Source organism: Scyliorhinus canicula, chromosome 6 (genome assembly GCF_902713615.1).
Source record: "Scyliorhinus canicula chromosome 6, sScyCan1.1, whole genome shotgun sequence".
Lineage (NCBI taxonomy): Eukaryota > Metazoa > Chordata > Chondrichthyes > Carcharhiniformes > Scyliorhinidae > Scyliorhinus > Scyliorhinus canicula.
The window spans coordinates 176,248,915-176,265,504 of NC_052151.1; the positions used below are offsets into that span (position 1 = coordinate 176,248,915).

At 48.7% G+C, this 16,590-nt stretch overlaps 1 protein-coding gene across 1 annotated transcript in view; it reads left to right on the top strand.

Annotated features, from left to right (window-relative positions):
- LOC119967664 (potassium voltage-gated channel subfamily KQT member 5-like) overlaps window positions 1-16,590 on the top strand; it is a 397,797-nt gene that overhangs the window by 262,918 nt on the left and 118,289 nt on the right. The window contains 1 exon segment of the mRNA XM_038800475.1: window positions 16,178-16,268. Coding sequence (XP_038656403.1) covers window positions 16,178-16,268 — 91 coding nt within the window.

The window sequence follows — 16,590 nt, forward strand, 5'->3', positions numbered from 1 at the left end:
AAGGGGTGCAGGAACAGAGAGAACTGCCAGTGAACAGTCAAACATTGGTGACAGGTCAGGTTGAAAAGCTGGTTAAAAAGACTCATTGGATCCTGCACTTAATAAATAAAAGCATGGATTACACAAACATGGAAGTTATGGCAAAACTTTATTAAAAAACTAGTATTATGTCCAATTCTGGACACCGTACTTTCGGAAGGATCTGAAGGCATTAGAGAGGGTTCATAAAAGATTTGCAAGAGTTATTCCAAGGGTGGGGGACTTAAGTTACGATGATACATTGGAGAAGCTTAGCTTGTTCTCCAGGAGAAGAGAAGGTTGAGAGGAGATTTGGGGGAGATATTCAAAATCATGTGAAGCCCATACAGATTTTTTGGGGATAAACTGTTCTCATCGGCAGAATGGCCCGAGATTTAAGGTGATTGGCAAAAGAGCCAACGGCGGAATAAAGAAAATATTGATAAGCAGCAAGTGATTAGGTGCTGGGATGCACTGTCTGAGAATGTAGTGAAGGCAAATTCAGTCATAGCTTTCAAAAGGAAAGTGGATCAGTTCCAGACAAAAAAAGCATTGCAGGCTGATGGGGAAAGGCTGTGGGATTGGCATGACAGTGAGCTGGCATGAACACTACAGGCTGAACGTCCTCATTCTATGCCATATTTATTTCATTCTGTAAGACTTTCTTCAAAAGATCACCAGTAGCAGAAACCCCCCCCCCCCATGCTTGTAACTCCAACTTCAAAAATGGCCAGCTTTGTGCAGGGGTAGGTATCCTGTGTGATGTTTCTTCAAAGCAGTTTGTAGAATCTAGATTTGCTCTCAACCTATTTTGCACATCAAATTACACAACCTTGCCCACTTGTTTCACTAACTTCAGGAGAACCATGGCAAAATAATCCAATAGATTGGAAACTCAAGGCCCTGGCACTAAATATGTCAATAAGGTCGCTCTGTATGAAAGGGAGAAGTGTGGCAAAGGATAATGCTGTTCCTGATTACTGATTTAGACTCCGGACTGGATTAGCTGTTCCCTAGGTCCAATAATCTGCTAGATCTTCCTCTCCGCAAACCTACTGTCACTCTCCAATGACCTACTGTCACTCTCCTATAACATAGTATCACTGTCCAGTAACCTACTGTCACTCTCCAGGAACCTACTGTCACTCTCCAGTAACCTACTGTCACTCTCCAATACCCTACTGTCACTGTCCAATAACCTACTGTCACTGTCCAATAACCTACTGTCACTCTCCAATAACCTACTGTCACTCTCCAACCACCTACTGTCACTCTCCAATAACCTACTGTCACTCTCCAATAACCTACTGTTACTCTCCAACAACCTACTGTAAATCTCCAATAACCTACTGTCACTCTCCAATAACCTACTGTCACTCTCCAGTCACCTACTGTCACTCTCCAATAACCTACTGTCACTCTCCAGTAACCTACTGTCACTCTCCAATACCCTACTGTCACTGTCCAATACCCAACTGTCACTCTCCAATAACCTAGTGTCACTGTCCAATAACCTACTGTCACTGTCCAACAACCTACTGTCAATCTCCAATAACCTACTATCACTCTCCAATCACCTACAGTCACTCTCCAATCAGCTACTGTCAATCTCCAATAACCTACTGTCACTCTCCAATAACCTACTGTCACTCTCCAACAACCTACTGTCAATCTCCAATAATCTACTATCGTTCTCCACTAACCTACTGTCACTCTCCAATAACCAACTGTCACTCTCCAATAACCTACTGTCACTCTCCAATAACCTACTGTCACTTTCCAATAACCTATTGTCACTCTCCAATAACTTACTGTCACTCTCCAGTAACCTACTGTCACTCTCCAATGCCCAACTGTCACTCTCCAATACCCTACTGTCAATCTCCAATAACCTACTGTCACTCTCCAATAACCTACTGTCACTGTCCAATAACCTACTGTCACTCTCCAATACCCAACTGTCACTCTCCAACAAAAATGGCCAGCTTTGTGCAGGGGTAGGTATCCTGTGTGATGTTTCTTCAAAGCAGATTGTAGCGGTCTCAACCTATTTTGCACATCAAATTACACAACCTTGCCCACTTGTTTCATTAACTTCAGGAGAACCATGGCAAAAATGGTTGTCACTAATCTACTGTCACTCTCCAATAACCTACTGTCACTCTCCAATGACCTACTGTCACTCTCCTATAACATAGTATCACTGTCCAGTAACCTACTGTCACTATCCAGGAACCTACTGTCACTCTCCAGTAACCTACTGTCACTCTCCAATAACCTACTGTCACTCTCCAGGAACCACTGTCACTCTCCAATAACCTTATGTCACTCTCCAATAACCTACTGTCACTCTCCAGGAACCTACTATCACTCTCCAATAACCTACTGTCACTTTCCAGTAACCTACTGTCACTGTCCAATAAACTCCTGTCACTCTCCAATAACCTACTGTCACTCTCCAATAACCAACTACCACTCTCCAATAACCTACTCTCACTGTACACTAACATACTGTCACTCTCCAATAACCAACTGTCACTCTCCAATAAACTACTGTCACTTTCCATGAACATACTGTCACTGTCCAATAACCTACTGCCACTCTCCAATAACCTACTGTCACTCTCCAATAACCAACTGTCACTCTCCAATAACCTACTGTCACTCTCCAATAAACTACTGCCACTGTCCAATAATTTACTGTCACTGTCCAATAACCTACTGTCACTGTCCAATAAACTCCTGTCACTCTCCAATAACCTACTGTCACTCTCCAATACCCAACTGTCACTCTCCTACAACCGACTGTCACTCTCCCATAACCTACTGTCAGTCTCCAATAACCTACTGTCACCCTCCACTAATCTACTGTCACTCTCCAATAACCTACTGTCACTCTCCAATAACCTACTGTCACTCTCCAATACCCAACTGTCACTCTCCAATAACCTAGTGTCACTGTCCAATAACCTAGTGTCATTGTCCAATAACCTACTGTCACTCTCCAATAACCTACTGTCACTGTCCAATAAACTCCTGTCACTCTCCAATAACCTACTGTCACTCTCCAATACCCAACTGTCACTCTCCAACAACCTACTGTCACTCTCCCATAACCTACTGTCAGTCTCCAATAACCTACTGTCATCCTCCACTAATCTACTGTCACTCTCCAATAACCTACTGTCACTCTCCAATAACCTACTGTCACTCTCCAAGAACCTACTGTCACTCTCCAATAACCTACTGTCGCTTTCCAATAACCTATTGTCACTCTCCAATAACTTACTGTCACTCTCCAGTAACCTACTGTCACTCTCCAATACCCAACTGTCACTCTCCAATACCCTACTGTCAATCTCCAATAACCTACTGTCACTCTCCCATAACCTACTGTCACTCTCCAATAACCTACTGTCACCCTCCACTAATCTACTGTCACTCTCCAATAACCTACTGTCACTCTCCAATAACCTACTGTCACTGTCCAATAACCTACTGTCACTCTCCAATAATCTACTGTCACTCTCCAATAATCTACTGTCACTCTCCAATAACCTACTGTCACTGTCCAATAACCAACTGTCACTCTCCAATACCCTACTGTCACTCTCCAATACCCAACTGTCACTCTCCAATAATCTACTGTCACTGTCCAATAACCTACTGTCACTCTCCAATAACCTACTGCCACTGTCCAATAAACTCCTGTCACTCTCCAATAACCTATTGTCACTCTCCAAGAACCTACTGTCACTCTCCAATAACCTACTGTCACTGTCCAATAACCTACTGTCACTCTCGAATACCCAACTGTCACTGTCCAATAACCAACTGTCATTCTCCAATAACCTACTGTCACTCTCCAATAACCTACTGTCACTGTCCAATAACCTACTGTCACTGTCCAATAACCAACTGTCACTCTCCAATACCCTACTGTCACTCTCCAATACCCAACTGTCACTCTCCAATAATCTACTGTCACTCTCCAATAATCTACTGTCACTCTCCAATAACCTACTGTCACTCTCCAATAACCTACTGTCACTGTCCAATAACCTACTGTCACTCTCCAATAACCTACTGTCACTGTCCAATAACCTACTGTCACTCTCCAATAACCTACTGTCACTGTCCAATAACTTACTGTCACTGTCCAATAACCAACTGTCACTCTCCAATACCCTACTGTCACTCTCCAATACCCAACTGTCACTCTCCAATAATCTACTGTCACTCTCCAATAATCTACTGTCACTCAACAATAACCTACTGTCACTCTCCAATAACCTACTGTCACTCTCCAATAACTTACTGTCACTCTCCAATACCCAACTGTCACTCTCCAATAACCTAGTGTCACTGTCCAATAACCTAGTGTCACTGTCCAATAACCTACTGTCACTCTCCAGGAACCTACTGTCACTCTCCAGTAACCTACTGTCACTCTCCAATAACCTACTGTCACTCTCCAGGAACCACTGTCACTCTCCAACAACCTTATGTCACTCCAATAACCTACTGTCACTCTCCAGGAACCTACTATCACTCTCCAATAACCTACTGTCACTCTCCAGTAACCTACTGTCACTCTCCAATAACCTACTGTCACTCTCCAATAACCTACTGTCACTGTCCAATAACTTACTGTCACTGTCCAATAAACTCCTGTCACTCTCCAATAACCTACTGTCACTCTCCAATAACCAACTGCCACTCTCCAATAACCTACTGTCACTGTACAATAACATACTGTCACTCTCCAATAACCAACTGTCACTATCCAATAAACTACTGTCACTTTCCATTAACATACTGTCACTGTCCAATAACCTACTGTCACTCTCCAATAACCTACTGTCACTCTCCAATAACCAACTGTCACTCTCCAATAACCTACTGTCACTCTCCAATAAACTACTGTCACTGTCCAATAACCTACTGTTACTCTCCAATAACCTACTGTCACTCTCCAATAACCAACTGTCACTCTCCAATAACCTACTGTCACTCTCCAATAAACTACTGTCACTGTCCAATAACCTACTGTCACTCTACAATAACCTACTGCCACTGTCCAATAAACTCCTGTCACTCTCCAATAACCTATTGTCAATCTCCAATAACCTACTGTCACTCTCCGATAACCTACTGTCACTGTCCAATAACCTACTGTCACTCTCCAATACCCAACTGTCACTCTCCAACAACCTACTGTCACTCTCCCATAACCTACTGTCACTCTCTAATAACCTACTGTCACCATCCAATAACCTACTGTCACTCTCCAATAACCTACTGTCACTCTCCAATAATCTGAATTCACCCTCTAATAGCCTCTAATGACTCTCCAATAACTTCTGCTCAGCGAGTTCTTTATTGCTGACTCCTCCATTAATCTGTGAGTTTGTTACAGTTTTGTAAATCTGTACCTCAGGGAGTTTGTTGTTGTTCTGGTTATTCAGTGTATAACTTGCTGTTTTTACAATATTCATCTACTCTAACTAGCCATCGGACCAACTAACCTTCCCTGCAACTGACCCTCCATCTAACGGACCGTCATCCCTCTGACTGACTATCACTCTAACTGACCATCCCATAACTCACTGTCAGTTTTCGTGATCGTCCCTCTGACTGACCGCTCCTCTTACTGATCTTCGCTCTGACTGTCCGCTCCTCTGACTGACAGACTCTCTGACTGACCATCCCTCTATATAACCATCCTTCTAACTGACTGTCACTCCAACCGACCATCCCATAACTTACTTGCCCTCTAAGTAATCATCCCTCTGACAGACCATTCCCTCTGACTGACCATCCCTCTGACTGACCATCCCTCGGACTGCCCATCCCACTAACTGACCATCCCTCTGACTGACCATCCCTCTGACTGACCATCACTCTGACAGACCGTTCCCTCTGACTGACCTTCATGTTGACAGACCGTTCCCTCTGACTGACCGTTCCCTCTGACTGACGATCACTCTGACAGACCATTCCCTCTGACTGACCATAACTCTGACAGACTGCTCCCTCTGACTGACCATTCCCTCTGACTGACCATCTTTCTGACAGACCGTTTCCTCTGACTATCCATCACTTTGACTGACTGTCCCTCTGACCATTCCTCTGACTGACTGTCCCTCTGACTGACTGTCACATTGGCTGACCATTGCTCTAACTGATACTCAACCTGACTGACCATCCCTCTGACTAACCATCACTCTGTTTGACCATTATTCTTGTGTTTCCTCTGACTGACCACTCCCTCTGACTGACCATCAGTCTAACAGACCGTTCTCTCACGGACCATCCCCTCTGACAGACCCTGCCCTTTGACTGACCGTCCCTCTGACTGACTGAGTGTGACTGACCATCCCTCTAAATAACCATCCGTCTAACTGACTGTCACTCTAACCAACCATCCCATAACTTACTGTCCCTCTAAGTAATCATCCCTCTGACAGACCATTCCCTCGGACTCACCATCCCACTGACTGACCATCCCACTGACTGGCCATCACTCTGACTGACCATCACACTGACAGACCATTCCCTCTGACTAACCATCACTTTGACAGACCGTTCCTCCGACTGACCATCACTCTGACAGACCATTCCCTCTGACTAACCATCACTGACTGACCATTCCCTCTGACTGACCATCCCCCTGACTGACCATCCCTCTGACTGACCATCACATTGACAGACCGTTCCCTCTGACTGACCATCCCTCTGACTGACCATCCCTCTGACTGACCATCACATTGACAGACCGTTCCCTCTGACAGATTGTTCCCTCTGACTGACCATTATTCTGATGGACCATTCCCTCTGACTGACCATCACTCTGACTGACAATCACTCTGATGGACCATTCCCTCTGACTGACCATCACTCTGACTGACAATCACTCTGATGGACCATTCCCTCTGACTGACCATCACTCTGACAGACCGTTCCCTCTGACTGACCATCACTCTGACAGACCGTTCCCTCTGACTGACCATCACTCTGACTGACCGTTCCCACTGACTAGCTATCCCTCTGACTGACCATTCCCTCTGACTTACCATCCCTCTGACTGACCATCCCTCTGACTGACCATCACTCTGACGGACTGTTCCCTCTGACTGACCATCACTCTGACAGACCGTTCCGTCTGACTGACCATCACTCTGACTGACCGTCACTCTGACAGACCATTACCTCTGACTGACCATCCCTCTGACTGACCCATTCCCTCTGACAGATCGTTCCCTCTGACTGACCATCACTCTGACTGAGCATCGCTCTGATGGACCATTCCCTATGACTGACCGTCACTCTGACTGACCGTTCCCTCTGACTGACCGTCACTCTGATGGACCAGTCCCTCTGACTGACCATCGCTTTGACTGACCATCACGTTGACAGACCGTTCTCACTGACTGACCATCACGTTGAAAGACCGTTCCCTCTGACTGACCGTTCCTTCTGACTGACCATCCCTCTGACAGACCGTTTCCTCTGACTGACCATCTCTCTGACAGACCGTTCCCACTGACTGACCATCACGTTGACAGACCGTTCCCTCTGACTGACCATCACTCTGACAGACCATTCCCTTTGACTGACCATTTCCTCTGACTGACCATCTCTCTGACAGACCGTTCCCACTGAATGACCATCACTCTGACAGACCGTTCCCTCTGACTGACCATCACTCTGACAGACCATTCCCTCTGACTGACCGTTCCCTCTGACTGACCATCACTCTGACGGAGTGTTTCCTCTGACTGACCATCACTCTGACAGACCGTTCCCTCTGACTGACCATCACTTTGACTGACTGGCCCTCTGACCATTGCTCTGACAGACCATCGCTCTGACTGGCCATCCCTCTGACAGACCATTGCCTCTGACTGGCCATTCCCTCTGACTGACCATTCCCTCTGACAGTCCGTTCCCTTTGACTGACCTTCACATTGACAGACTGTTCCCTCTGACTGACCATCACTCTGATTGGTGGCTGTTTTAATTGTCCATCCCTCTGACTGATCATCCCTCTGATTGTGACTGCCCCTCCGAGTGACTGTCCCTCTGACTGACCATTGCTCTGATGGATCATCACTTTGACTGACCGTCGCACATACTGACCAACACTGACTGACCGTTCCCTCTGACAGATCGCTCCCTCTGACTGACCATCACTCTGACTGACCATCACTCTGATGGACCGTTCCCACTGACTGTCCGTCACTCTGAAGGACCATTCCCTCTGACTGACCATCGCTTTGACTGACCATCACATTGACAGACCCTTCCCTCTGACTGACCATCACTCTGACAGACAATTCCTTCTGACTGACCACCTCTCTGACAGACTGTTTCCACTGACTGACCATCACTCTGATGGATCGTTCCCTCTGACTGACCGTCACTCTGAAGGACCATTCCCTCTGACTGGCCATCACTCTGACAGACCGTTCCCTCTGACAGACCATCACTCTGACTGACCATCACTCTGACAGACCGTTCCCTCTGACTGACCATCACTCTGGCAGACCGTTCCCTCTGACTGACCGTTCCCTCTGTCTGACCATCACTCTGACTGACCGTTCCCTCTGACTGACCGTTCCCTCTGGCTGACCATCCCTCTGACTGACCATCACGTTGACAGACTGTTCCCTCTGACAGATCGTTCCCTCTGACTGACCATCACTCTGACGGACTGTTCCCTCTGACTGACCATCACTCTGACAGACCGTTCCATCTGACTGACCATCACTCTGACTGACCATCACTCTGACGGACTGTTCCCTCTGACTGACCATCACTCTGACAGACCGTTCCGTCTGACTGACCATCACTCTGACTGACCGTCACTCTGACAGACCATTACCTCTGACTGACCATCCCTCTGACTGACCCATTCCCTCTGACAGAGCGTTCCCTCTGACTGACCATCACTCTGACTGAGCATCGCTCTGATGGACCATTCCCTCTGACTGACCGTCACTCTGACTGACCGTTCCCTCTGACTGACCGTCACTCTGATGGACCAGTCCCTCTGACTGACCATCGCTTTGACTGACCATCACGTTGACAGACCGTTCCTTCTGACTGACCATCACTCTGACAGACAATTCCCTCTGACTGACCGTTCCCTCTGACTGACCATCCCTCTGACTGACCATCACGTTGACAGACTGTTCCCTCTGACAGATCGTTCCCTCTGACTGACCATCACTCTGACGGACTGTTCCCTCTGACTGACCATCACTCTGACAGACCGTTCCGTCTGACTGACCATCACTCTGACTGACCGTCACTCTGACAGACCATTACCTCTGACTGACCATCCCTCTGACAGACCGTTCCCACTGAATGACCATCACGTTGATAGACCGTTCCCTCTGACTGACCATCACTCTGACAGACCATTCCCTCTGACTGACCGTTCCCTCTCACTGACCATCACTCTGACGGAGTGTTTCCTCTGACTGACCATCACTCTGACAGACCGTTCCCTCTGACTGACCATCACTTTGACTGACTGGCCCTCTGACCATTGCTCTGACAGACCATCGCTCTGACTGGCCATTGCCTCTGACTGACCATTCCCTCTGACTGACCATTCCCTCTGACAGCCCGTTCCCTCTGACTGACCATCACTCTGATTGGTGGTTGTTTTAATTGTCCATCCCTCTGACTGATCATCCCTCTGATTGTGACTGTCCCTCCGAGTGACTGTCCCTCTGACTGACCATTGCTCTGATGGATCATCACTTTGACTGACCGTCGCACATACTGACCATCACTGACTGACCGTTCCCTCTGACAGATCGTTCCCTCTGACAGATCGTTCCCTCTGACTGACCATCACTCTGACTGACCATCACTCTGATAGACCGTTCCCACTGACTGTCCGTCACTCTGAAGGACCATTCCCTCTGACTGACCATCGCTTTGACTGACCATCACATTGACAGACCCTTCCCTCTGACTGACCATCACTCTGACAGACCGTTCCCACTGACTAGCCGTTCCCTCTGTCTGACCATCCCTCTGACAGACCGTTCCCACTGACTGACCGTTCCCTTAGTCTGACCATCCCTCTGACAGACTGTTCCCTCTGACTGACTATCACTTTGACTGACAGGCCCTCTGACCATTGCTCTGACAGACCATCGCTCTGACTGGCCATCCCTCTGACAGACCATTGCCTCTGACTGACCATTCCCTCTGACTGACCATTCCCCCTGACAGACCGTTCCCTCTGACTGACCATCACATTGACAGACCGTTCCTTCTGACTGACCATCACGGTGACAGACCGTTCCCTCTGACTGACCACCACGTTGACAGACCGGTCCTTCTGACTGACCATCATGTGACAGACCATTCCGTCTGACAGACCATCACTCTGACTGACCATTCCCTCTGACAGTCCGTTCCCTTTGACTGACCTTCACATTGACAGACTGTTCCCTCTGACTGACCATCACTCTGATTGGTGATTGTTTTAATTGATCATCCCTCTGACTGATCATCCCTCTGATTGTGACTGTCCCTCCGAGTGACTGTCCCTCTGACTGACCATCGCTCTGATGGATCATCACTTTGACTGACCGTCGCACATACTGACCATCACTGACTGACCGTTCCCTCTAACAGATCGTTCCCTCTGACTGACCGTTCCCTCTGACTGACCATCACTCTGTCAGACAGTTCCCTCTGACTGACCGTTCCCTCTGACTGACCATCACTCTGACGGAGTGTTTCCTCTGACTGACCATCACTCTGACAGACCGTTCCCTCTGACTGACCGTTCCCTCTGACTGACCATCACTCTGTCAGACAGTTCCCTCTGACTGACCGTTCCCTCTGACTGACCATCACTCTGACGGAGTGTTTCCTCTGACTGACCATCACTCTGACAGACCGTTCCCTCTGACTGACCGTTCCCTCTGACTGACCATCACTCTGACGGACTGTTCCCTCTGACTGACCATCACTCTAACAGACCATTCCCTCTTACTGACCATCACTCTGACAGACCGTTCCCTCTGACAGACCATCACTCTGACTGACCATCACTCTGACAGACCGTTCCCTCTGACTGACCATCACACTGACAGACCGTTCCCTCTGACTGACCGTTCCCTCTGACTGACCATCACTCTGACGGACTGTTCCCTCTGACTGACCATCACTCTGACAGACCGTTCCCTCTGACTGACCATCACTCTGACAGACCATTACCTCTGACTGACCATCCCTCTGACTGACCCATTCCCTCTGACTGACCATCCCTCTGACTGACCATCACGTTGACAGACTGTTCCCTCTGACAGATCGTTCCCTCTGACTGACCATCACTCTGACTGACCATCGCTCTGATGGACCGTTCCCTCTGACTGACCATCACTCTGACTGACCGGTCCCTCTGCCTGACCGTCACTCTGATGGACCAGTCCCTCTGACTGACCATCGCTTTGACTGACCATCACGTTGACAGACCGTTCCTTCTGACTGACCATCACTTTGACAGACAATTCCCTCTGACTGACCATCTCTCTGACAGACCGTTCCCACTGACTGACCGTTCGCTCTGACTGACCATCCCTCTGACAGACCGTTTCCTCTGACTGACCATCTCTCTGACAGACCGTTCCCACTGACTGACCATCACGTTGAAAGACCGTTCCCTCTGACTGACCATCACTCTGACAGACCATTCCCTCTGACTGGCCGTTCCCTCTGTCTGACCATCCCTCTGACAGACCGTTTCCTCTGACTGACCATCATGTTGACAGGCCGTTCCTTCTGACTGACCATCAATCTAACAGACCATTCCCTCTTACTGACCGTCCCTTAGTCTGACCATCCCTCTGACAGACTGTTCCCTCTGACTGACTATCACTTTGACTGACAGGCCCTCTGACCATTGCTCTGACAGACCATCGCTCTGACTGGCCATCCCTCTGACAGACCATTGCCTCTGACTGACCATTCCCTCTGACTGACCATTCCCCCTGACAGACCGTTCCCTCTGACTGACCATCACATTGACTGACCGTTCCCTCTGACTGACCATCACTCTGACGGAGTGTTTCCTCTGACTGACCATCACTCTGACAGACCGTTCCCTCTGACTGACCGTTCCCTCTGACTGACCATCACTCTAACAGACCATTCCCTCTTACTGACCATCACTCTGACAGACCGTTCCCTCTGACAGACCATCACTCTGACTGACCATCACTCTGACAGACCGTTCCCTCTGACTGACCATCACACTGACAGACCGTTCCCTCTGACTGACCGTTCCCTCTGACTGACCATCACTCTGACGGACTGTTCCCTCTGACTGACCATCACTCTGACAGACCGTTCCCTCTGACTGACCATCACTCTGACAGACCATTCCCTCTGACTGACCATCCCTCTGACTGACCCATTCCCTCTGACTGACCATCCCTCTGACTGACCATCACGTTGACAGACTGTTCCCTCTGACAGATCGTTCCCTCTGACTGACCATCACTCTGACTGACCATCGCTCTGATGGACCGTTCCCTCTGACTGACCATCACTCTGACTGACCGGTCCCTCTGCCTGACCGTCACTCTGATGGACCAGTCCCTCTGACTGACCATCGCTTTGACTGACCATCACGTTGACAGACCGTTCCTTCTGACTGACCATCACTCTGACAGACAATTCCCTCTGACTGACCATCTCTCTGACAGACCGTTCCCACTGACTGACCGTTCGCTCTGACTGACCATCCCTCTGACAGACCGTTTCCTCTGACTGACCATCTCTCTGACAGACCGTTCCCACTGACTGACCATCACGTTGAAAGACCGTTCCCTCTGACTGACCATCACTCTGACAGACCATTCCCTCTGACTGGCCGTTCCCTCTGTCTGACCATCCCTCTGACAGACCGTTTCCTCTGACTGACCATCATGTTGACAGGCCGTTCCTTCTGACTGACCATCAATCTAACAGACCATTCCCTCTTACTGACCGTCCCTTAGTCTGACCATCCCTCTGACAGACTGTTCCCTCTGACTGACTATCACTTTGACTGACAGGTCCTCTGACCATTGCTCTGACAGACCATCGCTCTGACTGGCCATCCCTCTGACAGACCATTGCCTCTGACTGACCATTCCCTCTGACTGACCATTCCCCCTGACAGACCGTTCCCTCTGACTGACCATCACATTGACAGACCGTTCCTTCTGACTGACCATCACGGTGACAGACCGTTCCCTCTGACTGACCACCACGTTGACAGACCGGTCCTTCTGACTGACCATCATGTTGACAGACCATTCCGTCTGACAGACCATCACTCTGACTGACCATTCCCTCTGACAGTCCGTTGCCTTTGACTGACCTTCACATTGACAGACTGTTCCCTCTGACTGACCATCTGCTTGGTGGTTGTTTTAATTGACCATCCCTCTGACTGATCATCCCTCTGATTGTGACTGTCCCTCCGAGTGACTGTCCCTCTGACTGACCATCGCTCTGATGGATCATCACTTTGACTGACCGTCGCACATACTGACCATCACTGACTGACCGTTCCCTCTGACAGATCGTTCCCTCTGACTGACCATCACTCTGACTGACCATCACTCTGCTGGACTGTTCCCACTGACTGACCGTCACTCTGAAGGACCATTCCCTCTGACTGACCATCACTTTGACTGACCATCACGTTGACAGACCCTTCCCTCTGACTGACCATCAGTCTGACAGACAATTCCCTCTGACTGACCACCTCTCTGACAGACTGTTTCCACTGACTGACCATCACTCTGATGGACCGTTCCCTCTGAATGACCGTCACTCTGAAGGACCATTCCCTCTGACTGACCATCGCTTTGACTGACCATCACATTGACAGACCGTACCCTCTGACTGACCATCACTCTGACAGAAAATTCCCTCTGACTGACCATCTCTCTGACAGACTGTTCCCACTGACTGACCATCACGTTGACAGACCGTTCCCTCTGACTGACCATCACTCTGACAGACCATTCCCTCTTACTGACCGTTCCCTCTGTCTGACCATCCCTCTGACAGACCGTTTCCTCTGACTGACCATCACGTTGACAGATCGTTCCTTCTGACTGACCATCAATCTGACAGACCATTCCCTCTGACTGACCGTTCCCTCTGTCTGACCATCACTTTGACAGACCGTTTCCTCTGACTGACCATCACGTTGACAGATCGTTCCTTCTGACTGACCATCAATCTGACAGACCATTCCCTCTGACTGACCATTCCCTTAGTCTGACCATCCCTCTGACAGACTGTTCCCTCTGACTGACCATCACTTTGACTGACTGTCCCTCTGACCATTGCTCTGACAGACCATCACTCTGACTGGCCATCCCTCTGACAGACCATTCCCTCTGGCTGACCATTCCCTCTGACTGACCATTCCCCCGACAGACCATTCCCTCTGACTGACCATCACATTGACAGACCGTTCCTTCTGACTGACCATCACGTTGACAATCGGTTCGCTCTGACTGATCATCCCTCTGATTGTGACTGTCCCTCCGAGTGACTGTCCCTCTGACTGACCATCACTCTGACAGACCGTTCCCTCTGACTGACCATCACTCTGACAGACCATTACCTCTGACTGACCATCCCTCTGACTGACCCATTCCCTCTGACTGACCATCCCTCTGACTGACCATCACATTGACAGACCATTCCTTCTGACTGACCATCACGTTGACAATCGGTTCCCTCTGACTGATCATCCCTCTGATTGTGACTATCCCTCCGAGTGACTCCCTCTGACTGACCATCGCTCTGATGGATCATCACTTTGACTGACCGTCGCACATACTGACCATCACTGACTGACCGTTCCCTCTGACTGGACCATTGCTCTGACTGGACCATTCTCTTTAACTGACCATCACAGTTTACTGACCATTGCTCTAACTGACCATTCCCTCTGATTGATTGTTCCCCTCTGAATGGCCATCACTCTTACTGACCATTCCTCTAACTGATCGTCCATCTGATGAGTGATGCTCTGACTGACCATTTCTCTGACTGACCATCCCTCTGACAGGCTTTTGCTCTGACTGATCATCCCTCTGATTGACTGTCCTTCTGATTGACGATCCCTCTGACTGACTATCCTGCTGACTGACCATCCCTCTGACTGACCATTACATCTAACTGACCATCGCTCTGACTTATCATTGCTCTGACTGACCATTGCTTTGACTGACCATCCCTCTGACTGACCATTGCATCTAACTGACCATCGCTCTGACTTATCATTGCTCTGACTGACCATTGCTTTGACTGACCATCCCTCTGACTGACCATTGCATTTAACTGACCGTCACTCTGACCGATTATTCCTCTGACCATTACTCTGACTGGCCAATTCTCTGACTGACCATTGCATCTAACTGACCATTGCTTTGACTGACCATCCCTCTGACTGACCATTGCATCTAACTGACCATTGCTTTGACTGACCATCCCTCTGACTGACCATTGCATTTACTGACACGGCGCTCTGACTGATTATTCCTCTGACTGACCATTACTCTGACTGGCCATCCCTCTGACTGACCATTGCATTTAACTGACCGTCGCTCTGACTAATTATTCCTCTGACTGACCATTACTCTGACTGGCCATTCCTCTGACTGACCATTGCATCTAACTGACCATTGCTTTGACTGGCCATCCCTCTGACTGACCATTGCATTTAACTGACCATCGTTCTGACTGATTATTCCTCTGACTGACCATTACTCTGACTGGCCAGCCCTCTGACTGACCATTGCATCTAACTGACCATTGCTCTGACTGATTATTCCTCTGGCTGACTATTGCATCTAACTGACCGTTGCTCTGACTAATTATTTCTCTGACTGACCACCCTTCTGACTGACCATTAACTCTAACTGACCATCCTTCACCAACTGACCCTTGTAACCAACTGACAAACCTTTCCAACTGACCATTCCCTCCAGCTGATCATCTCTGTATCTGACCACCCTCTAACTGAACACTCTTCTCTATTTGGCCATTTCCTCTAACTGTCCACTCTCTCTACTGGGTCCCACTCTAAGTGACCGTCTCCTCTTTTTGTTAACAGGTTTGTTCTGGTCTTCAGCTGTTTGGTTCTCTCTGTGCTTTCTACAGTCCCGGAACACACCATCCTGGCCTCACACTATCTCTTCATTCTGGTGAGAGCTTCACATTAAACCCTTGAGAACTGAGAGAATTGTTTACACATCATTGCCTACATAGGGTCAGAGCCCCTAACAATCTGTGAATGTGCTGCAGCATTTCAAATGGAAGCAGCGATTTTGCAGCATGTGATTTTGCAGCATGTGATATTGTATTTTAAATCCATTCTTCCCAATTCAAAATAGAAATCACAACAGTTAAAAAGCTGCAGCACAGAAAGTGGCCAAAAATGGCCAGCGGGTCATCGGATGATAGAGGTCAGACCTAAGGTCAGACTCTGGGACTGTAATCACAGGAGTGTCACTCGCACTAGATAAA